We start from the raw sequence: 26,744 nt of genomic DNA on the forward strand, positions 1-26,744 counted from the left end.
AAAATTTTTAGTCTCGTGCATCTTGTAATTGTTAAATTATTCAAGGTCAAAGTTTACAGAAATTGCCTTTTTTGAGCCCGCTTAGCTATACTAAATCTGCTGTAACTCCGCCCCTATTTCGCCTAGAAAGCTCAAATAAAGCTTATTGTACAGGGAATTGAATAAGCTTTCCAGTGATATATAACAAGCCTACCTTTGGATAAAAATATAATTTTGTCACGTGACCTTGACTTTTGACCAGGCACATTCTTTCCGGGGTTTTCATGCAGCATGCAGCACCCCCCCCCCTTCATATTGATTGCAATCGACCATGAATGAACCGGTTCTTTGTCAAGGAGTCACGTGATTTGTTTATACAGCGGCCGATTGGGAATTGCCTGTCCTACTGAAGACGCCTACGATATTATTGATAACTGATAGGCAAGATCAGTATGCTACAACAAAGGACGATCGATTTCCGCAGTTGCTTCTTTCCTTCTATGCTAACCGTTTCACAGACGGCGTCGATAATCGAAATATGCTATCGACAACCTATGCCGAGAAGTCGATTGATGAATTGAATGTGAACAATAAACATGGTGGACGTGTGAGTTTGGGGTTGTCTGAATTGCTTTAATTTGTTGGAAATATTGACCAGTTATTGTTACGCTAAGTGAAGCACTTTTAAGTGGTATAGAACTGTAATTCGTATATTTTATATCTCCGAGTGCTGGAACATATAGGCAATCATGCCTAAAGTGCGGAGTAGAAGAACACACCACGTTAGCTTCAGCTATTCCATGCTAAAACAGAGGGAAATTGGGCAACGATTTCCCCTAGGATTTGCAGATCGTTTTTCTAAAGAAATGTACTCAGCAATGCTACCATGCAATTCTTGGGACCACAGTGAGAGGCTCAAAGACCCTCTTCATGGCGGAGTTTTTAATTTGGAATTCTCTCCTGATGGGTAAGTTACATACTAGACGATCAAGAATGTCACATTCCACTAACACTTCCTCCCTTAAAATAAACAAGTAATCTTATTGCTTTGATTAACTAGGTCTGAGTTCTGTTATAATAGTCTACATACAGTGTACACCACGTATAATCCGACTGTTGCACCATCTAGAAAATTGACGGTAAATATGCGTTATCGCCCGAACGGATCCTTCAAATTTACAGGAGAAACTACTTACTGAAATCAGTTTCTGTAGCATTGTCGAAGTTCTTCGAGGTATTTTCTTTCGAGGAAACTGAATACTTCAGCATAGAATGCTGCAGAACAAGAAATAATAACTTTTTATTTAAGGAACTTGCATTTTCTGTAAAGCGACAACATTATGCCGTTGTTTCCATTATGTACCTGCAGATGGCGCGAGCGTCGAAAGTCACGCGGTCTTGCCAGTGTTTCCAAACTTTTTTGGGGCTATCCGTCAATGGTTTGTGATGACATAATGAACACGAAAGTAGGTGTTTTTCGGTTAAGAAGTTTGAAACACTGCATACCCACTCCAAATCAACAAAACCCAAGCAGACGTGCGATGATCCACGACGAGTGCATGCCATATTATCTGTTACCCAAGCAGAACAAAAGGCATAACTTCACCTTAAAGAATCTTCCGCAATGCAGAATAGGTAAGTATCAATGCTAAAATTAACGAAATAAACGAGTGAGAGGTGTTCGGGCTATATCGCATAATTACCAAACTGACCCCTTGTACTTTTTGTTTAATGTGGATTTAGAATGAAAGCACTTATTTTAATTGGTTTCAAATTAATTTCGGTAAAAATTTACTATCCTTCGGACACCTCTAATTTTTTCGTTTTGTCAATTTTTGACATTCATACTTACATATCTGCTTCGCGGAACATTCCTGAAGGTGTATCAATGTTGTTTTGATGAAATTAATTGCAATTTTTCACATTACCAGTACGTCTTTCTGATAGGCCTTTTCGCTTGCCTGAGACGAACTAACCTAACCATGCGACAATGGTTCACAATTATTTCCAATTTCTAGATCCTGATACTAACACGACACCCAATTTTAACTATGTTTCCTAACCTAACAGAACTAACCTAACAACGCGCCAATTGTTCGTGGGGCTAGCACCAATGGTTCGCAATTATTTCCAATTTCTAGATCCTGATACTAACACGACACCAAATTTTAACTATGTTTCCTAACCTAACAGAACTAACCTATCCATGCGGCAATGGTTCTCCGTCGGAGAATTAATTTTCAACAAACAACATGAATTTCAGCTATGAAACATTCCCACATCACACAAAACACCTTCCCGATGTTCGTCAATGCTACAGGAACTTATTACGGTAAGTAGTTTCTTCTGTAAAAATAAATAAATGTGTCCGAAGAATAGTAAACAAGTACCGTTTGACTTAATATTTACACTTTCTTGTCCGAATTTCTGATTCTGTAATGTTCCAAGATTTACAAGTGTGATGTAGAGTACTAGAATTAAATGTGGAAGTAAGTTTGGAGAAACTAATTTCGCACCTTTTCAAATTACAGAAATAATCATTTTGCAAGAAATATTGGTGGCAGTGCCGAATGTCGAATGATGTTTTGTAAAATTTTATGAGTATTGGGAAGTGCTTTAGAATATTGAAAAACGATTGTGGGTGGAAGTTCGAATCTTGGATAACTAATTAATACAATTAACAGTTTCACCGATTACACTGATTAACAAAAAAATAATTTCGGCGGATATCTTGGTATCCAACATGCGTTCTAAGACAATTGAAACATGCTGATTCAAAATATGCAAACCATTTGTCTGTAACACCCACCATTCTTGAGATATATGACATCAACCATTTATATATGTTTAACATTGTATCAAAGCAAACAACTCACAGACATAGGTTTCACTAGAGCACTTTTTGCTACATAGAGTACTATTGAACATGGCTTTAGCTAAGAAAATAATGCAAATGCATCACATGACACATATACTATATAGTAACAGCTAGTTGAAGGTATAATACACATATAAAATACATACATATAGAAAATACTTCCTTAATTTAAGGTGTTTGGTTTGAATTTCTTGGCTGTAGAGTTGCGTTTGTGCTGAGCATTTGGCATGTCGCGCTGAAGCGTACAACAGTAGTCTGCCTACATTGCTGCACTCCATCGACACTGATAGCGTGATTCCATCACCGAGATGTCCTGATGAAAATGTTCACCATGTTCGTCGCTGACTGAACCTAGGTTCTCGGGGAAGAAGTCAAGATGCGAGTCGAGGAGATGAATTTTGAGGGACATGTTGCAACCCAGCTGTCTTCTGTACACACTAATGCACTTCTGCACAACATTCACATAGTCAGCAGATTTATAATTTCCAAGGAAATTGGCTACGACTGACTTGAATGCCACCCATGCATCTCTTTCAGTGCCATCCATTAAGTCTTGGAAGTGGCTGTCAGCAATGATCTTCCTTATTTGTGGACCTATGAACACACCTTCTTTCACTTTCGCATAACTCAACTCCGGAAACTTGTTGCACAGGTACAGAAAAGCCTCTGAGTCGTCGTCTAGTGCCTTCACGAAATTCTTCATGAGTCCCAGCTTCAAATGAAGCGGTGGCAAGATAACTTTTTCACTCTCAACCAACGACACATGAAAGACGTTTTTACTTGATGGCTGCATTCTATCTCTGATCAGCCAATTCTTCTTTATGTAGTGGGGTGTCAGGGATGCTCCATCCACATAGTGCACCCAATAGTGAACCTCTCTTCCACATAGTACACCCTGGACTGCAGACTAACGAGGCTCTGGCGACTGACCACACGGCCAGTATAATTTTGTTTGTGTTGTCCTGTGTTTTTCCTTATTGCTGAGTGCTCCTTTACAGCATCAGCTTTTAACGAAAGTCAGAAGATTTTAATATTTTATATTTTATGCATTTAGTTATGCAACGTTAGAGTTGTTATTTGTAACGATAAGGGGCTGGACCCCGAATAATGTGATGAGTGCAAAATAGCCTTAGTGCTGACAAACCCAAAATTTTAAATTCAAATTCAATTCTTTATGTAGTGGTGCATCCTATCTCTGCTCTCCCACTCGCAGATGAAGCAGCAGCACTTCTTCGCCTTACTTATCCAACCGCGCAAGTTGAGTGCACATGTCAAACATATGAACTGTGGTGCCCACGACTTACCACTACGTACCTTCGAATCAAAGTATAGTTCATATGCTTTCTTCAGAAACAGTGTAAAAGTTTTCCGATGGGATTTCTGTTAGATAGCCGCACACGTAGCAAAACAGATCTGGTGAATTTATGCAACCTCTGGACGCCATAATCTACTGTCACTCAAAATAAAAAACAAATGAAAGTATAGTAATCCGATGTCGAAAATATTTCGACGTATTACATTAAGTATAACTGTGTTCACAAACAACGAAAAAAATTACGGTGTTGCACGAAAAATAACTAAAAACGACAATTTTTTTTTTTTTTTTTTTTTTTTTTTGAGGAACGGTATTCCATGAAAAATAAAATTTTGTCGATATCTTCAAAACCTGACGTGATAGTGCAAAACGGTTTTCAAATTTGAAATCAGCATGAAAAACTGCATTAGAAAATGTCAACATCATGTCAGATATCTACGGCTTGTTTATCAGTGTTATTATTTACTGTAGATGTTATTATTTAAAAAGTAACTTGTACGAGCAGCCATCGTTGCTTTACACACAATTCAGCAGAGTTTCATGCAAGACTCAAAAGGGGAATTTTTGCTTGAGACCAGAAGTTTCATCATCAGGTGCTAAGGGCCCTAATTCTGATGCACCTAACCTAACAATGAAAGCATTAGGGATGTTTGGGTCCGTGGTCGCAATCTACACCCTCGATTTTGCAAGGATTTCTTTTTTTTTATGAAGATTGTGCATTTACAATTGTGAAGAACAAAATTCTGGAGCACGGAAACAAGTATTTACGACTATACAGCAGTTTAAAGTTTAAATGAAGCCGTTTGAAGTTGCGAGGTGGAAGTTTTCTTGCGGCGATGTTAGTTTCGTAGTACCCGTACTCTACTTGTGGCCATGTTAGTTTCGTTGCACACGTACCGATGGATGTATGTAAATGTCGGTTTTTGAGGGCTATACCCCAAGACATGTCATGAAAATTGCTGTCTAAATTTCCTGCCTATTCCGGGCTCCACCCCTGGGGTAGTTAACCTATTGCCTGCTACTGCTATCGCGGCTCCACCTTTCTCTATAGAGTCCCTTTAGAAGTAATGTTTAGAAACTGGCCGAGCCTCCTGCTCCCAACACTATTTTCCGCAGGTTCCAAAAAATGAAGGCTAAAATTTAACCTCAGGAGGTAACTTACCTCTTTTTTCCAAGGCCAGGCACTGAATTGCAGGTCGAAGTTGCATTTGGAAGTCCAAAAGAGAAGTAAGTCTTATGTCACAAGTCTTTTGTCCTTTTCCACAGAATACTACCCTCTCCTTCCATTCCATCATAAGAATAAGAAGTTGCATATTATCCCATCCCACAAGTCATTCAAAAAATACAACCCTCCCCTTTACGGCCTGCAGTTGCCAAAAAGAAATGTCCAAGATGTTCCACGGGATAACATATTTACACCCCCCCCCCAATACATCCCACAATTAACATATCGCAATTGCAAATTATCCCATTGCACAAGTCAATCATAAGAAAAAAATAAAATGTGCAGACGTGCGCCTGTGACATGAATCAATGATGGACGCCCTCAAAAACCATATTGACGGTACATACGTAAGGAATTTTAATATTGAAAAAACGTAAGTTTTGTAGCACGTAGACCTAAAAAATTGCCTTCCGCACTATTTTGAAACACCCTTTGTTACGTAATTTTCTTGACGAAAATATTTGAAATTTGCACAAAATATAGTGTGCAGAATGTGACCACAGAGCCGGAAGTTTTATTATGGAAATAGCCCTATACCTAGAGTTTTAAAAAGCCAGCTTTTTGGAATGGATGTTCCCCCCCCCCTGATAAAAAGGCGTTTTGGGGGGGGGGGTCTGGAAATTTTGGCTTTTGCTTTTTACCAATTGCGGCTAACCTATTTTACTTACAGTGTTAATTAAGAGTTTAGAGGTTCGTAATGTCATATCTTGCAATTAGTTAAATAATTTTACATGGTGTAGCAACCAAAAGACACATATTTGGCATCCTTCTACAGGATGTCCAAAATGTCAAGCAACTGAGACTTTGAACATACATAACTTTTGTACAAATATTTAGAGACATGAATCTTCAACTAGGTATTAAATTTGTCTATGTGGATATTTTTTAAACATTAAACTAGAAAATAGTGCTGTTCATTAACGTTCAGTATGGGGAAAATGTTACTAAGGTGTAAAAAAAATTTTGTACGAAGTGAAAATGAACATGGATAAAATACAAATATGGAGTCGCTTGCAGATAGTTTTCAATGTATATCGATGGTCTCTTTGGGTATTTACCGAATTGATAAAAGAACGACAAATTTTTACGCATTACAGACAATTTATAAGGTTAATTATGCTTTTTTTAATTACAAGGTGTACTGACAACATTGGTAGTGTCTGAGCGCAGTATCAGGTGCATTACCAGGTTTGCAAGCACATGATCTACGGTCTGGCATCTTACACTGATGCACAGCGGCCCCCAATGGCAGAGTGGTTAGCGTATTGTGCTATGACACCAGGGGTCCCGGGTTTGAATCCCAGCCTGGGCATGCATGTTTGTGAGTGTCCATTCATCAATTTGATCATGTCATCGCTCATCCAGCAAATTAACCAAAAGTGACACAAAAACAAAGTAAAATAAAACAAGTCAACCAATCAGTACACTGATGCACACATTCTTTAGTAGTTGGGGTGCTTCAAGCTTATGTCTGTGTGTATTTATTTTCATGTGGGCAACCAGTATGTTTTTTTCGGCACACCATAGACTTGGAAAAATACTTGAAGTTGTTCCGGTGTGGAATGCTACTGCTAATGTATCATGTGATGTACGTATGAAGGGGTATTGCATTCCTAAATGCTTGTTTTGTTAGGTAGGTCAGGTTTAATGCTGTTAGCATTAAAATTTCTTTCGTAAATACTTCTAAGACGTGGTCTTTAGCACTTTCTGCTATTCCCACCACCTCGTGAAAGTAGTTGTGGCTATGAAATTTAATTTATACACACACACATACATAGTAGAGATTAATGGGGCTGTTGACCCACTGTACCCCCCTCGAGAATTAGGTTGCATTTTTTCTCTAATTGACTGATTTCAATGTTTTACGTAATATGAAATTGGTTCCAGCACGCGGAAAGCACAAACAACAAATAACAGTCATTTGATCCCAAAGTATGACATGGGCAAGTACAAACATGCCATTCCAGAGTACTTTTGTCACTTTTAATTAGTAAAAAATGTTTGTATGCACACTCAAGTAGTGAAAGAACACGTCGAAAATAACTAACAGTCCCAAACCTAGCAATGTAAAATTAAAGCTATGGGATGTCGTTTTGGGTGTTATATTCACTTGCACGGAGCCTTTGGGCTGTTCTGCTTCATGGTAAGGTAACAGATGTACTTTACTTCACAATAACACATTCCCACGAGCTAAAAACAACTGAAAATGTTTATAGACAACATAAATATTCATCAACCATGCAAAATATTTCACTTTCTTGAGGAGAGTACATAGGGTCAAGGGAACCGAGATTAACTATGTTTATTTAAATATAGTTTTTGTATCTTGTACGTTTTGGACATAAGACACATGTGAAGCTTATAGTCTTAATCAGAAATGATTTTAGCAGGCAATAATTCGGTCCATGTCATTTCCTCACGTACACAATCATATCTGAAAGTAAAATCTCATTGTTATTAACCTAAGAGTTACAAATGTAATGTATGACCGAAATTGAAGAAGATGAAATCAATACATAGAAAAGAGTAAGTGAAATAATGGGATTGGCTAGGATTTAAGATGAAGTAATGCCTTCTACCCCAGTTCGGCTGTCCCTCTCCCAATTTCTCATAGAAATGTTAGTTTTCCTCATTTACTTGTATTGCAAGACTTGTATGATTTTCTTTGTAAGGCTTTCTGTCAGCAGTATTCATGTGTTAATTTTTGATAATTAATTTCAGGTCCCTACTGGTAGCAGCTTGCGAAAAGAAAAGTGTTCTACTGTTTGATCCATTGTGCAGGCGACTGATAGATAGTGTAAACGATGCTCATGGTGACTGTGTCAACTGTATAAGGTATGTATCCTTTCTTTCTGCCTTGTACTAATATTGTACTCGTGACAGTCTTTGTCACTAACCCCCTGACCTACTTAAAAAGTAACCCCATCCCAGTCATGACTTGTAATGGTTGCATTTAAAGTCACTGGGGTTGTTACAACCCAAAAGTACCTCAGTGGTGCGCATGTTAAATGGACTTGCTCGATTCTCACCATCAGAGATTTTACATTGAAGTCCCAGTTTGGACTTCAATTTCATCTAATTGTCCTTCATGTTCATTGTAGTTTGTTAGCCAAGAGGAGCAAAAAAGCAGTGTAAAATAAGAAAAATACATCCATCAATGAGTGCGGTGTTCTACATGACCGATTGTAAAAGTTATACCCATCATTGTGTTATCTAAAGGGATATTCATGGTAATCAGAGCAAGAACGTTCTGTGACAAAATGTGTATTGATTTAAGCAGATTCTCACGCCACATGCAGAAGGTAAAGTTCACCATGAAGACACATTCAAGGTATGTGGGGGTAGAGCCCCACATATTCTCAATATGTGCCATTTTTGTGGTGATCTGATCAACACCACGGTCTGTGATTACCCCCAGATACCCATTGGTTTGAGTCTGGGTGAGCTCCAGAGCTGCTCTATTTGGGGACAAGCCCGGAAAAATTTCGACATTTGATCATCTACCCTGGGAATCGAACCAGGGTCTCCCACGTGGCAGTCAGATGCTCTACTAACTAGATTATTGTGGCTAGTCTTGCACTACATGCAGAAAGCATGAATCTTACCTTCAAAATGTTTAAATGTCTATAAAAGGAATACTGCATACTCACTAAGACAACATTTTACATACCATTTGTGCATATTAAAACACTAAAACACCAACACACTTCTTTTAGTATTTCAACTGGACGATGAACTAATGTTGGTGAAACGTCATTTTAGTGTGGGTAGTGTAGTGTTCATTTCTATGTTGTCGACTGTACATGTTTTTTAAGGTAAGAAAGATTATATTTTTTTATTACACGGTAGTAGATACTACATGCAGAAGATTTTAGTACAAGGCTATTGTAATGTAGTTATAATTTATAATTGCATGTTTATTATTCTGATTTAATGATACACGTGATACAGAATACAAACATTAAGAAACTCACACTGTACTCATTATTAAAAATCTAATGGAAATTTCTGAGTGAATTGAAATTTGAAGCAATTTTTTTGAGAAATGAATTTAAAAATTCAGTTGCGAGATAAAAATTTTCTAGTGCCATTGATTGTAGTTACCTAACATAGTCGTTTTTATTACGTGCAGATCACGTTTAATTCATAGGGTGCTCAACGTTATACCTCGACATGTGGTTTGTGACAAAGACTTTAAGAGTAGTAGAAATTCTGGAGAGAGAAATAGAACTTTCAACTTTATGAATAGTTTTTGAATTTGCTGTGTAGAAGTAATGAGCTGTTTTTATGTGCGTGGTTAGTGTTTTTTAACCTGTAGCTTGGGACATATTTTTGTCATGCTACTTTGGACGTGGTGTATTTTCTACCCCACTCCAAAAACAAGGTGCAATTTTCCAGTCTATGTGAAATATGGGAATCAATTTATTTTGTAAGCTTATATGATAATATTTCATCATTAAAAGCATAAAAGATTATTATTTTTGTGGAAAGCTTTACTGGCAACAAATTTGTGCTTTAGGAAATTCCTGAACATGGTTTTAGACTGTTAAATAAACACAGTAGAAACACAAGATAATAATGAACCAAAATTAACATCAGGAAATCGAAATGTATATGTCTCTATTAACATAAAGGCAAACACCATTGCTACTAAAAATGTACCAGTTGTTTAGATTGAATTTAAGCAGTTGTGCCAAAAGTAATTTCTGCAGCCTTCACATACAGGCAGGGTGCATAAAATACATCTGTGTTTAGTTCTCTTGTCATTGCTATAAGGATACCTAAAGCACTTTACATATTTCACCAAATCCTCCTTATTTGAGACTGGAAGTTCTTTTTTTCAGAATGTCAAATTAAAGTTTGTCAAATCTGCTGAGTAGTGCTCAGTTGTGCATATAGAATACGTAACATAACTTAGGTATGGAATATATTGTACCTTAGCTCGAAATTACATGGCTAGGTTACTCACTTCCAAGAACACAACAGTCACATGAAACAGTCAATAATCAACTGACAGAAAGGTACTCAGTATCATTCTTTTGATGAGTGACGGATAGTGTAATTAATACGGCTGAGCCGCTACCACTTTGAACCGATATCGATACTTGAAAATAGCAAAAATTAAAATTTGTTTAAAGTATTAACCAATATTTGTGTGAAAATATTCTTCTCAAATTATATGCATCAATTTACCAATAAGTTTGCTTCAGAATATTAAAATAGATATTATGTAATCACAAAATACAATTTGTTATGCAAAATTGGTGGAAAATAAAAATAAAGTTTGAATTTTGCATAATTTCCAAGGTAATTAGACTGCGAAAGTGTCGCACGGCATTTTTGCGGACCCGTGAAAGACCAATATACCGTAAAAGTATTGGCTGGTATAGGTAGATGAATTCCAACCAATACTTTCCGATACCGATTGGTATCTGCTCAGCCCTAGTAATTAATGTAGAATGTGAAAAATGCTGGGGTAGGATCTGCCCCACATCCAAGATTGTGGGTAAAAGGTACTTTCACCTACACTATTCTTCAAAGAGAGGTTATGGAAACACCTTGCATAATGACACTTGTAATGCCTCTGATGTTATAAACATATATATGTGTGTGGGTGTGTGTTAATATTTTTAAATTTTATTTTACAGGTTTTTGGATTCACGTGTGTTTGCAACATGCAGTGATGATAACACTGTGGCATTGTGGGATGCAAGAAATCTAAAATCCCGAATACGTACCCTGAATGGCCACTCAAATTGGGTGAAGAATATAGAATTTTCATCTCGGGATGGTTTATTGGTAACGTCTGGCTTCGATGGAAGTATTTATACATGGGATATTAACAGGTAAGGCTGTGAAAGATCTTTATATAACTTTGAATGCAATCAGTGTCAAGTGTGGTTCTTGGATCTTGACAAAGACGTGTTTGTGTTGAAATGTTGAAGAAATTAAAAATAAATACAATCGCAAAAAATACACTTTTTACATTAGTGTTTAATATAACATGACTGGTTACGTGGACAATCTGCAAAGATTATACAATTTGTTTGTTCTTAGGCACCTAACTACAGGGTGCGGCAATGAATCTGGTTATTGTAAATACTCTGCACTTAAGACAAAATAATACATATTGCATAACAAAGCATGCACAATTAACACGAAATGAACTACTTTATTCATTAAACAAGAAATACCAAAAGAAAATACAAATGCAATCCTTTCATTAAATTAGGCACATGCATGATATATACTATGTAGATTTTTCAGCGAAAAATGAAGGCTTGACCAGGACTTGTACCCGTGTCTACCACTGAGCTACCGAGTCGGCCTGGCCTCACCTGAAAAATCTACGAAATACAATTCTTACATTGTGATTCATTTGAAAATATCATTACTACAATGATTTATTTTCCTGTAGTTTACGATTATTACAAGCATAAGAAAACAGTTTTTCGTCGTGACATTTCATGAGAACACACGCTCCCTTCATCAGACATTTATTTTCATTTTGACTAGAGATACAGTTATAACAATGGTTAGCAATTTTGTAAACAAAAAGAATCCGTTATATAATGGATGTTGTCAATGTTACATTGTTGTAATATAGCAACCTAACTATAAACTACAGGAAAATAATTCTACAATGCAAGCAATGCATACATATAAGAAAAACTATTACCACAATGACCCCCTTTTCGTTCCACTCACTCATCAGTCTTTGTATCGGAATATAAGCCACCTCTTCCCAGGTCTGATCTTTATGTGCATTGAAGGTGTGTAGGAATGGTTGGAAGACTTTTGCTTTCAAATACCCCAAAGAAAATAATCACACGTAGACAGATTCGGTGATCTAGCAGGCCACGGAATATCCCCATTTTTGTAATAAGCTTTTAGAGTGATGTGGCCTGTTCTACAACTCCATCATAACTAAATGATAAACCAGGGGCTGCAAGATGGCGGTAGACACGTGTTACCTTTGATGCAACAACTAGCTATATCCAGTGTTGCAAAATCGCCAGGTTCATTGCTGCCCCTGTGTGTTTGCTGTTGAAAATAGTTAGAAATTTCTTGGCAATAAATTTATTGACACAAAAGAATAGATGTGACAAAGTTTTTAATGACTTATTTTATTGCTAAACACTCCACTCTCTCTCAGTTTAGATGCATTTGAGGCACTTAGTAATGCTAAGTTTTTGTCTTTCAGCTACACAGAAAATGGATTTGTGTACAACAGGATCTTTCACACCAATGGGCTCATGAGAACTCGCCTTAACCCCGATGCTTCCAAAATGATCATTTGCACCACTGGGGGATATTTGATCATTGTACATGACTTAAACCTACGGTCACTCTCACAGGACTTACTAGGATTCAAGGTAATGTGGGTCATTTAAATAGACTGACCAGATTATTTTATGAAAGAAATCAGGACGCTTCAGTTTATCCTTTGCTTCAGCACTTACAATTCAATGTTTTCAATTCAGCAGCTGCAAAACTGCGCCTAGCCACAGTAGAATCTTTCATATTCAGAAAAAGGAAATCTACATTATGCAAAGAAACAAAGCAATAGGCGCCAACCTCTTTTCCTCAGGAGCCAACCCTGTTTTTTTTTTTTGGGGGGGGGGAAATATGGTTTAAGAAAACCGTGAATCCAACTAAGTTAAAGCTGAAATATCTTAAAATATTTAATTTATTAATACTAGATTGGATAAAAAGTAATTAGTTCTTGAGCCAGAGTGGCATTCCAAAAGAAAGTGCAACTGGTAACATCATGAATAACCTGTATTCTACATTCTAATATGTGGCCAAATCAACCATATTGACGCAAATTTAAAATTCGGCTAGCAATAGTGAAAAAAATTATAATGGCAATGTTTATTATTCTGATTTAATGATACACGTGATACAGAAAACACAAACATTAAAAAACACATACTGTCCTAGTTATTTTTTAAAAAAAAGAGGTCATGAAAATTTCCATAAGTGAACTCGAAATATTAATAAAATATATTTTTTTAACACTGAATTTGAAAATTCAGCCACCAGATGAAAATTTTCAGGTGCCATGGTGTTTGCGCACCCTGTACTTTTCTACCTGTCTGCAGCCATTGGTCTCCCAGCATGGGGTGCATCTTTGACGGATTGATCGCGGTCCTTGAATCATTTAAACCATAATTGCACTGTGCTCATTCACCACATCATTGTCGAAAGCGAGGCATATTTTCTCTCCCACTGCTGTTCCAAGTATAAACTCTTACAGGCTCCTTTCACACTGTTTGTAGTACCTTTGCTTCACCTGTCTTTACTGGTGTTAACATTGAACTGCACCTACCATAACCTGCTGGTTGAATGTGTATACTTCATTAACCTTTATATATTGACATTTGCCAATAAATATCACGGGTATTTAAGTTTGTCACTAAAATTGTTGATAAATTTACTCATTCAATATTTCTATTAATAATTTATAATAGAGTGCACTATTATTAGGATTTCCATTGACCTACAAATTCAACGAAATCAGCCTATGAGTAGAAAAGTAATGGAAGTGTGGAGAATTTGAAAATACATTCAACCTCAAAAATTCGGGAAAAATCAAATGTTTCTAGTACTTGCCAGGATTTAAAAATGAAAATAAATTCACTTTTCTCATGAACCATCTTCTTGGTAGGAGATGTTCTATGGGCTGATGTGAAATTTTGGCTCGTACCGATTCAGTACCAATATAAAATTTACCGATAACCGATATTCCACCGATCTAATATAAAATTTCAAATGTTTCATTGACCTCCTTGTTGAATGTATGATACTAGATGAACCAGGCTTTTACAATGCAAAAGAAGCTGCATATTTAGACATTTACTTTAATATACGAAAGTGTGAAATGGAGATTATATGTTTCAATCCATAATAATTGTAACAAAATGATACAAAATTGCACTACATTGTAAGTTATTTATAGATAAGTCAGATCGGTAAAATTACCGGTAATTTTACTGATAAAATGTTACACTGATGTGCCTACACTGGCCAATATCGTTAAGAGTACAGATTAATCTGTCCCATCTTTAGTTTAATATTGTTAATTTACTTTCAATAACGATTTTCTTTAATAACAAGTGCAGTTTAAAATTGTGGTAACAGTTAGATATAGTGAAAACACATTTCTTCAAATTTACAGGAGAAAAGACGGGAAAGTACTTACATAATTGAGTTCTTGTGGACTTTTGGAAGCTGGGAATATTTTTATTTCCAATCGTGCAACTTATTCAGCCGGTAAATAATGTCATTTTCGACATTAACGTATCTCCGTTGCACGATAGCTTGTACCACCATTACCGTCGACTACGTGAATCAAATGTTCCGTGCATTCTATTATGTAACTCCCCTGTCAGTGTAGCAACCACGCATTAGTTTTACAAGATGACGTGTGAGCGTTTTTTTTCCCAAATTAATTTTCTATGTTTGCCTAACTGAACTGAACCTAACCTAACCTTCCATGAATGGTTTGTGGATCAGTTTTAGCCTAAAAACCATCATTTTTCGGTTAATAAGTGTTAGTTTGCCTAACCTAACTGAACCTAACCTAACCTTCCGTGAATGGTTTGTGGATCAATTTTTGCTAAAAAACCTTTTCTGAATAGTTTGTGCGGCATTTTTAGGTTCATAAGTTTGGAAACACTGGATATCAGCTGACGATAGACAACGTGAGTCAAGATTTGCCAGCCATATTGTGTGTAACGAAAGCGAATTAGCAACGACCAATAAATACTTGTAATGTTAAATATTACGCTTTTTTCAGTGAAAAAACATAATCCCAAGTTGAAAAATGTTCCACTATGCATATAACATGGTTGCTACAGGACTGGAAAACAGGGAAAAGTCATGGAATTTGGTTGGTCAGGGAATAGTCAGGGAATTTTGCATATTTTCTGGAATTTACGTGCATTTTGGAGTTGCAGGAGAACCAGTTACAAAATGAAGGAACTGTTCATTTCCACTTCCGAATTCGGTCTTGTGATTCCAGTCCCCCCAAAAGATTCAGTTCAGAAACTTGTTCCTCTCGTCATTATGACTTCTAGTCTGTTACGTGCAAAATTATGGTTCCTTCGCATTTCAATTCTATATTTATTCACTCGGATCTAGGTTCTTGAATCCGTTCATTTTGCGACTTGTTCTTGTGAACCTGTTCAAGACCAGAATTTGGAGAGGCTTGAGATTTTTCCTTAGAGAACAAGCTACTCAAGACGAAACCTACGCACCAGCCATCCTCAGAATTTCTTGCGGAAAAAATGTTGCTTTAGCTTTGTGTGTGGTGAGGAAATTTTATTTCTTCAAGAACACACCCGTTCGGAACCCGTTCTCTCTTGATACGTGAAGCGGAACAGGTTGGTGTTCGGACAGTTCATTGGTTTTGGATCTGCAATAAAGCTTGAAGAGCAGAATCTCACGTATCTGACTGTGGTAGACGTCACACTGGACGGGTGTGGACTCCGAGTAAAAACAAAGGGACTCACTACTTCGTTCCCCCCGTGAACCCGTTTTGTGAATTTGAGTCCTTCGTTTGCAACCCGTTCAGAAGCAACCTGATCAACTAGTTCATTTGCTCGTTGTCATAGTTTTTACATTGCAGAGGTGTGTTACACCCAAGAAATTAGTGATTTTATGCAGTATCAGTGACGTCATTATTTGAATATGCACGTGTTTTGTGCATGTAAAACGGATTTATTTTTTAAAAACTGGTGTGAAATAGAGGAATTAAACGTAAGCTGGTCACACATCGTTGTTAGGTTAGGAATGTTGGTTTGATGCCGATAGTAATTTTACGTATTGTTTGTGTGTACAGTAGAATAGGCAAGACAAGAAACTCCACGCCCAAGCCATACGTAGGGGAGGGACGCACGGAAGCAGGGTTGGCAGTGCATACGGCCCAAACTGTCTATGCAGAACGAGAAGAAAAGTAAGCAAGAAATTGAAGTTCATCAAAAAAATAGGTTTTTACAGTAAAAAAAAAATACACAAGAAGTGAGATGTTAAGATACTAAATTAAGATAGAGCATACCTGCACTATAAGGTTTAGTCGCTATCGGTTATGTCTTCTATGCCACTCACTTCATCCTCGTTGATGGGACGATCTTCCAAGGTACTATCATCGTCAGAATCACTGTCGTCGGCTATATTGATAATGAGTCTCTCTGTTGCACTATCGATTAACGGTTCTGCCTTGAGATATTCATCCTCAATTTTTTTAACATGATTTGACACTTTTTCCCACGCTGAAAGTGGTAACGTGGCTACAAATTCTGTGCACAAATTAGTAGCGGATTCCACAGTAAACTTCACGTTCTTTTTCGAAATGTATTGTTTCATGTCTGCCCATATCAGTTCTATCGGGTTAAGATCTGGGTGGTATGGCGGTAAACTTACAACAGAATGACCGTGTTCTGCTAAGATGGAATCAATTTTGAACATCTTCAAACGGGGTTTGTTAATTTTCACCAATGAATACAATTCTGGTTTGAACATGTGCGCGTCAAAGGGGATGTTGTTTTGAACTAGCCACTGAATCATAGTATCTTTTCGGGAGGAGGAAGAAGTCGCAGGATTTATTTGTACGTTATGGTATGAGGCGTTGTCAACAACAACCACACTGTTTGGTGTCAAATTTGGGATCAACTTCTCTCGTAGCCACTTCTCAAAATTTTGGGCATTCATATCATGGTGGTAATCGCCAGAAGACTTTCCAGATTTGAACGTTAACAGTGCACCTGCAACAAAACCCTCTTCGCCGCCAGCGTGTACAACAATTACACGTTGCCCTTTAGACACCGGTGCTTTGACGCCAGCCGCGGTTCCATCACCCAAGCTTCTTTCTTTGTTGTCGAGCTGTGAAAATAAGTCTCGTCAACGTAAACAATGGGTCGCCCTTGTCGACGAAAGATTTTTATGGCTTTGAGATACGATGAACGTAAACTTTTTATTTCGTCCTTTTCTATAAGCAGTTGTCTTGTTATTTTCTGCTTTTTTCCACTTAAACCCTAGGTCACGTATTATCTTGCGCACACACCAGACACTGCCTTGGAACTCTATTCTTTGTTTCAAAACCCTTCGGATACCTTCTAACGGCCTTTCCCCATCCGTAATGTGAAATTCATGCACAACACGCCTAACCACACACTTATCGAACTCGTTTATATCACTCTTGATTTTTCGGCGAGGTCGTGTTTTATGGGGCGTATGAAGAAAGTTCTTCTTCAACGTAGTGCATGCTTTACTTTCTATTACAATTCTTCTCACAGTGCTGATAGAAACACCACATGCGCGAGCAAACCCTCCTTTGCAACTGTTTTTCGGACATACGAACTCCCACCTCATCTTTGATAAATGCATATACATTATATACAATTTCTCGCCCTTGGCTGTGGATTACTTTCCTTCCCCCAAGTTTACTTGCTTTCTGTGAACTGCAAGCTTCCATGATAGCAAGTACACTGCTCACAAAATCACACACAAAACAAACCTACACTCTAAATTAAGACAAGGAAGTCAATCCCGTTGTTTCTTCGTGCTCACACAGTATTTATGACGTTCGGCAACCCTGCCTGTGTGCACGATAAAGGGAAGTTCGCACATGCGCTACCCACGTTTCCGACCCAGCACACGGGTGGGAGAGTTTGTTGTCTCACCTCTTCTACTGTAGAATGAAATTATGCCGAAAAGTGGTGAAAATGAGCCCAAGTTCCTTTTGTTTTATTACGATTTCATCATGCTACAAATGGAAATTTTACATGGTTTGATTTCGATTTATGTCTGTTAACACATACTGCAGAGTTTCAGCGATTACTTAAGATTTTGTGAATATATGATTTTGTGGTTATGTTAGGAATGTCAGGTTTGGTTGTCTTAGAATTAAAATAAAGACCCTGAATGCACTCTACTAAGGTTCCAATTTATTTCTACATTCATTCCCACTAGTTTACGATACTTACTGTCGCTTGTCAACGGGAGAATACTTTGTCTGTGGGAAGCGTGTATGATTGAGTAAGGTCATTTTGAAGTTTTTTTTTTCAACATAAATAACTTTTTTCGAATCCAAATAGTGCTCATTATTTTAAGAAAGGTTCAAATTTCGTGTCACAATGATTGCCAAAATTCTGATAATTAGTCTTCCTGCTAGGAAAATTTGAAGAAAAAATCATAAAACATTCGGAACTGTTACCTTTTAAAAGACAGATTTCGATGTTTTCCGTAATATAAAATTGGTTTCAGCATGTGGAAAACTCAAATAATGGAGATATTTGATACCAAAGTATGGCCTGCGTATATATATTTTTTAGGTGTATGGTTGGTCACCGGCCCCATTCAAGTTCTGAATTTCCGTAATATGTACTATTTTCAATAAATTAAAAAATATAATCATTAAACTTATTGCATATTTTCTAATCCGGGAACTTTTCTAACATTGGAAGCGGCCCCGGTGCCCACCCAGTGTCGAATAACATGGGTACCTGGCGGAAACCCTGGGGGGTAAAGGCGGTCAGGGGTGTGATGCTGATAACATCACCCCCCACTCACGACTGGATCAAGAAAGTGTGGGGCATTACCCCCACACCCCCTATACGCCTTAATGGCATGGTGCTATGCACAGGGGAGCACTTTACCTTTTTTTACATGACCTAATTTTCTGTTGTTTCTCATTTGTATTGAAATAGGCTAATTGAGGTTGTATGCAGGTTACATTGTAAAGCTTTGATATATGCCACATTTTTTTTATTGATTTTTTTACACCACCTTAATTGTAATGACTTAGTGAAAATGGGGAAGTACAGTAGTTATTTATTTTTTCATTGAATAGCATTATATTAATCACTTGGTAAATTTTCAGCTAATAACTGTGTATATTCATATTCATAATAATTAACGTGCCTGCATATTTAATTGAAAAACATGAGGTTCAAAAGCAAAAAGCATGACGACAAACATGTCTGGAAAAATTTTATTTCTGGTCTGGAAAACCTGGAAAAGTCAGGGAATTTCATAATCTAAAAATCGTAGCTAACCTGATATTAAGGTAAGTACAAATGTAAATATTTTGGAAATAAACGAATGAAATGTGTTTTCACTATATCTAACTGGTACCAAAATTTTTTAGCACGTTAAAGCACCACAAAATGGTCATGGGAATATTCGAGAATTACCTGGAAAAGTCTGGGAATTTGGTTTGTCAAAATTAGGGGAAACCCTGATTGTGTTGTATTTTTTATTATAAATATATAAGTTTAATTCATTCACCCTAGTTGTGTATCATGATAAAGCTTAAGTGAATAAATGTTGTTAATAGAAGAAGAGTGAAATTTTGTTTCTTTTTCAGCCAAACATGTATAGGTTAATGCAACTGAGCCAAACTACTATTCCTGCGGCAGCCAGCTTCACTCACTTGTTCTCACGAGACCGGAAACGGAACCGAGTGGAGTTCATTTCAGACTTCCCGTACGGAGATGATGCGGAAGTGGTCTCTTCGCTGCAGGTGCATCCTCAGGGCTGGTGCGTGCTCAGTCGGAACATTAGCAGCGATGAGAACTCTGAGGTAGGAACTATGAAACTTGTACTGGGTAAACATCAATAGTTAAAATACTGGAATCAAGTATTTACTTTATCTCAAATTATTTATTGATGGTTCTACTAATTTCATTGGTCACAACCCACTCAGAAAGGTGTTGTGTTATTACTTGGTTGGCTTCTGGTGTGCAATGCTTTGTTGCGAGTCACTAAAGTCTGAATCACGAACCTTACGACCCTCTGTAAAAAAAAAACCGTCTCACTTCGAGTAACGTATCACTCCCGCGTCAGCTGTTCGTGAATGCCGTGGCCATCATATGCTGTTCACTGCCACATCACCCGACCTTTAATTTTACATAACATGGAAAAACGTATTCCTATTTTAAGTGAAAGATCTACACATTGAAGTATAAGAAATTTTTGAGAAGTGATTAAATACGTGTTTTTGTTCAAGAATGAACATATTTTTCTACGCCAAAAGTTCCATTTATCTGACACTGGATTAACAGATCCCCCTTCCCCCTCCTCTCTCAGTATGACAGCTCCAAAGTAAAACTTACAAGAGAGAGAGAGAGAATCGTTTCAGTAAATTCAAGCCTTTTGGTTTTGTTGCTGCCCCTTCCACCAAATTATTGCCCAACATTGTTGACATACAGAGTATTGTTTGCTCCTCTGTTCAACAAATATATCGCCAGGTTTAGCGGAAGCTAAACAAAGATAAGCCGTGGAATAAAAAGAGATTGTTTATATTTATTTCTGTTTCTTGTGCACTGGAACACAATAAGACTATAATAATCACATTATTTACCCATGTCTCGTGCAAATAATATATTTTCTTACCTTGATTCATCAGTTCCTTTTTGAACTGAAGGCATTTTCGGTGCTAGACAACTATATCGTCCCTGTCAATGAGTGCTGTCTGTCAAAATTGCTTCCCCAAAAAGAAAAAATCAACATGCCACAAGAGGCGATTTAACGTCGAACGGGGAGATCATCATCATCATCATCACTATTAACATTCGCCAATATCTTCCCCACAGTGGACAGCTTTTAGATGAAAAAATACAAATGCACCTTGTGCTGTATTGTGCTTATCTCAAAATCGGTGTACTTGTTTATGCAAACAACAACGTGTTTTTTCACGGAACTCACAACTTGACTGGTCGTTTTCCTTTCTTTCACCACACCAAAAATGCAAGACGCAGACACACAACTACTCTCAGACACTAACTTCACTGTAACACCATTAAGCCTTGTTTCCATGATTATGAAAAACTAAATATGCAGACCAAGGCAGTAATTTATTTTATTAAAAACATAAACTAAATGTAACGTTTCAACCTTCTAGCAAGGTCTTCTTCAGACTCTGTATCAAGTACAAATGTAACAAGATACAAAAACAGGGCATTATATATACACAAACATTACTCCCTCCAGACTATTAGAAAGTTGTTCTGGAACTTCTTAGCAGGTGGCTTTCCCTTGTCAACTGTACTTTCACCTAAAAGGCTAAACATATTTACTTCCATATAGAATGTGGTTGGACTTTTTATCTCACGCTCTTTTTCCTTCATTTTTCTTCCTTCTCTCCTCTTTCTCTCTTGTCCTTTCCACTCTTTCTAACACCTTCTTCCATTCTTTGTTTAACTTCAGTCCCCCATTCCAGTTCATTGTGTCTTCTTCACCTTTCTTCTCTATTTCCTTGGCCTCCTTCCATTTTCTCACTTGCATTCTCTTCTCCCTTCCTATCTGCTTAGCCTCATCCCACTCTATGTCATGTCCTGTTTCTCTCGTGTGTTTAAATATCGCATTTCTCTCTCTCTTAAGTCGTACATCATCCCTATGTTGTTTCAACCTGTCTTTCAGCCTTTTTTTTGTTTCTCCTATGTACACACTGACATTCTTTACATTTCACTTCGTAGATAATCCCTTCCTCTTCTCTGTTTTCCTTTTTCTTGTTTGCATAAATTACTGCCTTGGTCAGCATGTTTAGTTTTTTATAATTTCACTGCTTTCTCAGGATACCACCAACACAACATCAAATAAACGTCAAGATCAACCTGCTTCTCGCCACTTTTCAAACAGCTGTATTTCAGAAAGAAACTTGGAGAACACTGAGACCTTCCTGCATGCATGGAAGTTGCCATGTTCGAAACTGGTGCTATTTTCTTGCTGCTCACGTGATCGGTTGTAATTTATAAAATCATCACGTATTATTATTATAAAGAGAAAAACCTTTAATGAAAATATATTTTAAAATGTATATCCCAATGTAATTTACACTTTTTTCTTGCATTAGTGTTCTTTTATAGAACGGACTACATGCTGCGGAAGAAATCCGTTATTAGGCTGTTGCCAACCTCAATACTTCTTACTAAGTCAAGTATAAAAACGGAAGTGGTGTGTCGGCATATGATAGTGTGATTTCACATTGTCAGTAATGATGATGCTGGGGGGATTCAGAGGAGCTGATCTATAATCCAGAGGTGTTCACACTTTGGAATACTTTTGCGGGTGAAGGAGGCGAGTCATGACGATGAGGGTGAAGGAGGGTGAGTCGTGATGATGAGGGTGAAGGCAGGACGTCAGGGTGGTGGAGGTTGAATTAAAAGGATCACCTCTCAACAAGGGAGAGGGGAAAAGTGACAATATTTAAGAATTTACCCCCAAAGGTATGTAGGGTACAAGAAAATGTGACTGCCTCAAAATATTTGTGTATCGTACAGTCTTCATTCCCCACTTTTTTTTTTGCCACGGACAATGCTTCACTAAGTTGCCATTTTAGTTTCCCTCGGTGTTTTTGCTGCATAAACCAGCATTTTCAAACAGGGTGACAAGGACATATGAGTGTGTTTTTGAATGATGTAACTTTAGTTGTATTTTGTATTTGATTTTTGTTATTTATCGTCGCTTTTCTTCCATTTTTGGCTAATCCCAATGATGAGGATGAGTGATCGTCAGATGAAATTGATGAAGGGACACTCACAAATAACACCCATGCCGGGATTCGAACCAGAAACTTCGGTGGCGAGTTCAAAAGTCTGCCACCAGGCAAGATGTACATTTTGATTTTCATTTTTTACATATGTACATTGAACTCCCAACAGGTCATCAGTGAAACACTGCTTACTCCACGACAAATGGAATGTCTTTGCACCTTGTGGCTTGTGGAGTATTTTATTTTCATACGTTGGCAACAATGTTAAGGTACAGGTGCTTTTGTTTACAGAAGGTCTTAAGTTCTATGATTCCCACTTTAGGTATTCTGATTTTGTCTGTTTGATTGTATTGTATGCTACTTCTGGGTACTGGCTGGTATAGATAGATCCAGAAATGATTTGCATGTCTGCTGGCGATATTGACTTCATGTGGGAAGTGTATTATGGCGTTTCTTTAATTTATTTGTGTTGGTTAGAGTGTGAGCTGCGTGCCTAATGAAGAGGTTTTCTCTGATATGAACAAGGTGATTTCCAGATGGGCTTCCGAGCTTTCAAGAGGATGTTAGATCTTGGAAGCCTGTCTGGAAATCACATGGATGATATCCAGAGAAAACCTCTTCATCATTCGCTGCCAGGAAAGCTTCAAGAATTGTTTTACATGCCCGATGTTTACTTTTTGTAAAGTATAGTTCTTTTTTCGTGGTTGGCAAGACCGGTTGTGGAATGGGTAGTCAGCATCTGTCAGTTGTTGCTGCATCACCTCACCTTGTTTATGGATCTGATTGATCTGCCAATGTAATTTGCCTTGCACTCACACTCTGCATCATACACCTCTGGGTTATCAAGGGATGGGAGGAAGTATAGTTTATGCTTGCTGAGTTTATTGCCTATTACAGTTGTCGGTTTGTGTTCTGTGGTGATGTTGGATAACTTCGGCTAGGCAGTTGCACATGGTGGGATGGTAGGAGCAAGCAGTTCACTTCTTTTTGACACATGGTGCTGGTTAGGGCTTGCTAGGATATCTGAAAAATGTTTACATAGGACATCAACTATCGCAGTGGTAAAGCTGAAATAAACAACACAATGAGACTCACTTTGTCCATATATATTCCATTATATACATGCACCATGAAGTTTATACTTATGCAGTCGTGCATCTGCTATTTTTAATTCCATTAATTTGGATTGCCTCCCTCTGGAGGAGACTTGAACCTGGGTGCTTCCCATAGCCTGAGGCCTTAGATCTTGTGGCCACAATGGGGGACTGTACCAAGGAATGGGTGATGTAATAGTGAATGATTACTCATGGTTGATTCCACTATGACACATGAATATATATTTTAATTGCCTTATTTTTTTTCCAGTGGAGCTGTGTTCATGACATTCAAGACAAGGAGCCTTCCGAGATGGTACCAAAACACTTTCCAGATGGAACTGGACTTTCACAGGAATCTCGCTGCTCATCCGCAGCCCTGTTGTCATACAGGCAGGACCTGATAAACCCTTATTCGTTTAGTGACAGTGACAGTGATGCAGATCGGGAAGTAGGTGATGGAAGTGCACTAACATCGTCAGCAGCAGCAGCCCCGCAACCAAGTGGCCGTGGTACTGTTGTGCGACCAGTAGTACAAGTGCGAGTGAACACGCCAGCTCCCGAGCGTAGTCAGACCAATGGTCCAAGTCAGGAAAGACAATCAAGAGACGAAGCAGAAAACTCCGATCCCATACGATCCAGAGTTTCGAACATTGAATTCCACGTTACGTCCGCTGACGTGTGGGAAGCATTGGTTGCAATTCGTGAGTCACGGGCTCGTCGGGAAGGGCTAAGACTTTCCAGCCAGGCTCACCACGAACCGATAGTTCTCTCACTGCGAACGAGAGGCCTCGTAAACTCAGAAAGACCCGAACAACAAGATGTCGGGGTGCAGGTTAGGCCGGAGGGAAGTCAGAGCAGTGCTGAAGACACTGTGGAGTCAAGCCGACCAAGGCGATCGGAAACTCCACCGCCATCATCTGCACCGAATCCTGATGAAGGTTCATCGAGCAACGATGACACCGCAAATGCCTATTTGATCCGCACTGGCTCTAACCTAGCGTCACGGACTGTCTTACTCCTCGGTGCTAACAGGTCGCCATCAAAGCGATACACAGTTCCAGCTAACCATAAGATTCACCAAAACATTCCCCGCCTTACTCATTTCACGGAAGAGCCCAATGTAGGAAAAGGTTTTATAAAAGAGCTCTGTTTCAGTTCCGATGGCCGCCTAATCTGTTCTCCATTCGGTTATGGTGTTAGACTGTTAGCCTTCAATCCGGACTGTGCAGAACTATCTACATGTGTTCCAGAAAGTCCTGTTAAACTGTACGAATTAGCTACTAATGTTTGTCATGCGGACATTGTTGTTAGTACTAAATTTTCTCCAACACATTGCCTACTGGTGTCAGGATGTCTGAGTGGGAAAATTGTATGGCATCAGCCGGTACTTTAAATGTTTAGCATTTTATTTCAATCAGCAGTTGCAAGAAAGTTTTTTTTTTCCCCTAGAACAAAAGCGTTTCCGTTTGACTGCTTATCTAATTGTACAAATACCTAATGCGCCATGAAATCCTGCAGAAGAAATTTGAAATAGGTGTGTGTCTAGTCCAGCTGTTAATGTTAAATTTATTGCAAACTGGAAGGGTATCCTGGAAAAAAAAAACACTTCTTGTATGTGTGTGTATTTGTACATTCTGCTTTCCCATCACTATTCCAAGAGCGAAAAGTCATATAATAATACTTTACAATTTGTAATTGTAGAGTTACAAGAATGGGAATTTGTAGGGGCAAACTTTGTAAAGAAAATTTGTAAATAGACACTTGTATAAAGTACATAAATTTTTCTTCAGTAAATACAGAAGTGTCTTATATTGTATCTTGGGGAAATCATTTTGTTATTTTGGAGTTGAAATTTGTATGCACTTATCGTTAATATCCTTTGTTATATTAGCAGAGGGAAAACATCTTCCAATAATATAGACAAATTTATCTTAATCTGTAGAGTACATCAGAAAGTTAGTTTATTTTAATCAGTGCAGCAGACTACATTTTCAAATTGCATTTTATTTGATCTGCATATGTCGTGAATATTTATTCAAATCTCACTGCAGAACATTTCTCTTAATATGAATTATATATATCTGTTACATGATATATGATGAATTAATTGAGTATCACATCCAAACTTAATTAAATTTATTATTATTTGATTTTTATTTGAGTTAGAGAGGGGTATGACCAAATATTGCAATCTCTGACAAGTTACTGGTTGACCATTGCTATAGATACAGGGAAGAAAAATATGTAAAGGAGATCTCATCAGATTAGTTCGTAGTAGGCTAGGCAGATTGTGGAAAATATATATATTTTATGTTAATATACACATATTATTATTACCAGTATGTCGTGGGAAAGAAAACATAATTGCTACCGGATTAAGTAGAAATATACACTTCCCAGATAAAGTAGAACATGCAGATTGCACGATAAGAAACCATTAATAGGATTCCTAGAACTTAGATAAGAAGATATTAACTTCAATCTACTTGTTTTTGACTTCCTGTTTGTTCAGGCAATAGATATGATGTGGTCGCCATTGCTGTTTGCATGTACCTACTTATATCTGGGATTTTACTCATATGCTATGCTTGGCAGCATGTGGGATTTACTTTTATACACTCGGTGATGACTCTTGTGGCTTGAAGAGTTTCAGAGGGGATTCACAATAGAACTTATTCCATATCAGTATGATAAATGGGACCAAAGTAAGAAATGTGCATTGCTGCATTTCACAGTCACTTGCAACTCTGGAA

The 26,744-nt window shown here is 37.7% G+C and overlaps 1 protein-coding gene across 1 annotated transcript; it reads left to right on the plus strand.

Annotated features, from left to right (window-relative positions):
* Window positions 1-566: 566 nt before the first annotated feature.
* LOC145991074 (DDB1- and CUL4-associated factor 10 homolog) lies at window positions 567-26,037 on the plus strand. The gene is made up of 6 exons (XM_083126795.1): window positions 567-946; window positions 8,119-8,232; window positions 11,046-11,243; window positions 12,602-12,773; window positions 19,769-19,984; window positions 24,260-26,037. The coding sequence occupies exons 1-6, from the start codon at window positions 729-731 to the stop codon at window positions 25,382-25,384; spliced, it is 2,043 nt and encodes a 680-aa protein (XP_082982921.1). The 5' UTR covers window positions 567-728; the 3' UTR covers window positions 25,385-26,037.
* Window positions 26,038-26,744: the final 707 nt, after the last annotated feature.

This window comes from Lepisma saccharinum, chromosome 8 (genome assembly GCF_977018435.1).
Source record: "Lepisma saccharinum chromosome 8, izLepSacc3.1, whole genome shotgun sequence".
Classification (NCBI taxonomy): domain Eukaryota; kingdom Metazoa; phylum Arthropoda; class Insecta; order Zygentoma; family Lepismatidae; genus Lepisma; species Lepisma saccharinum.

Coding starts and splice junctions, on each gene's coding strand:
- LOC145991074 (XM_083126795.1), top strand. CDS start 729: ATGCCTAAAGTGCGGAGTAGAAGAACACACCACGTTAGCTTCAGCTAT. Junction 8,233..11,045: donor GACTGTGTCAACTGTATAAG/GTATGTATCCTT, acceptor TTTATTTTACAG/GTTTTTGGATTCACGTGTGT. Junction 11,244..12,601: donor TATACATGGGATATTAACAG/GTAAGGCTGTGA, acceptor TTTGTCTTTCAG/CTACACAGAAAATGGATTTG.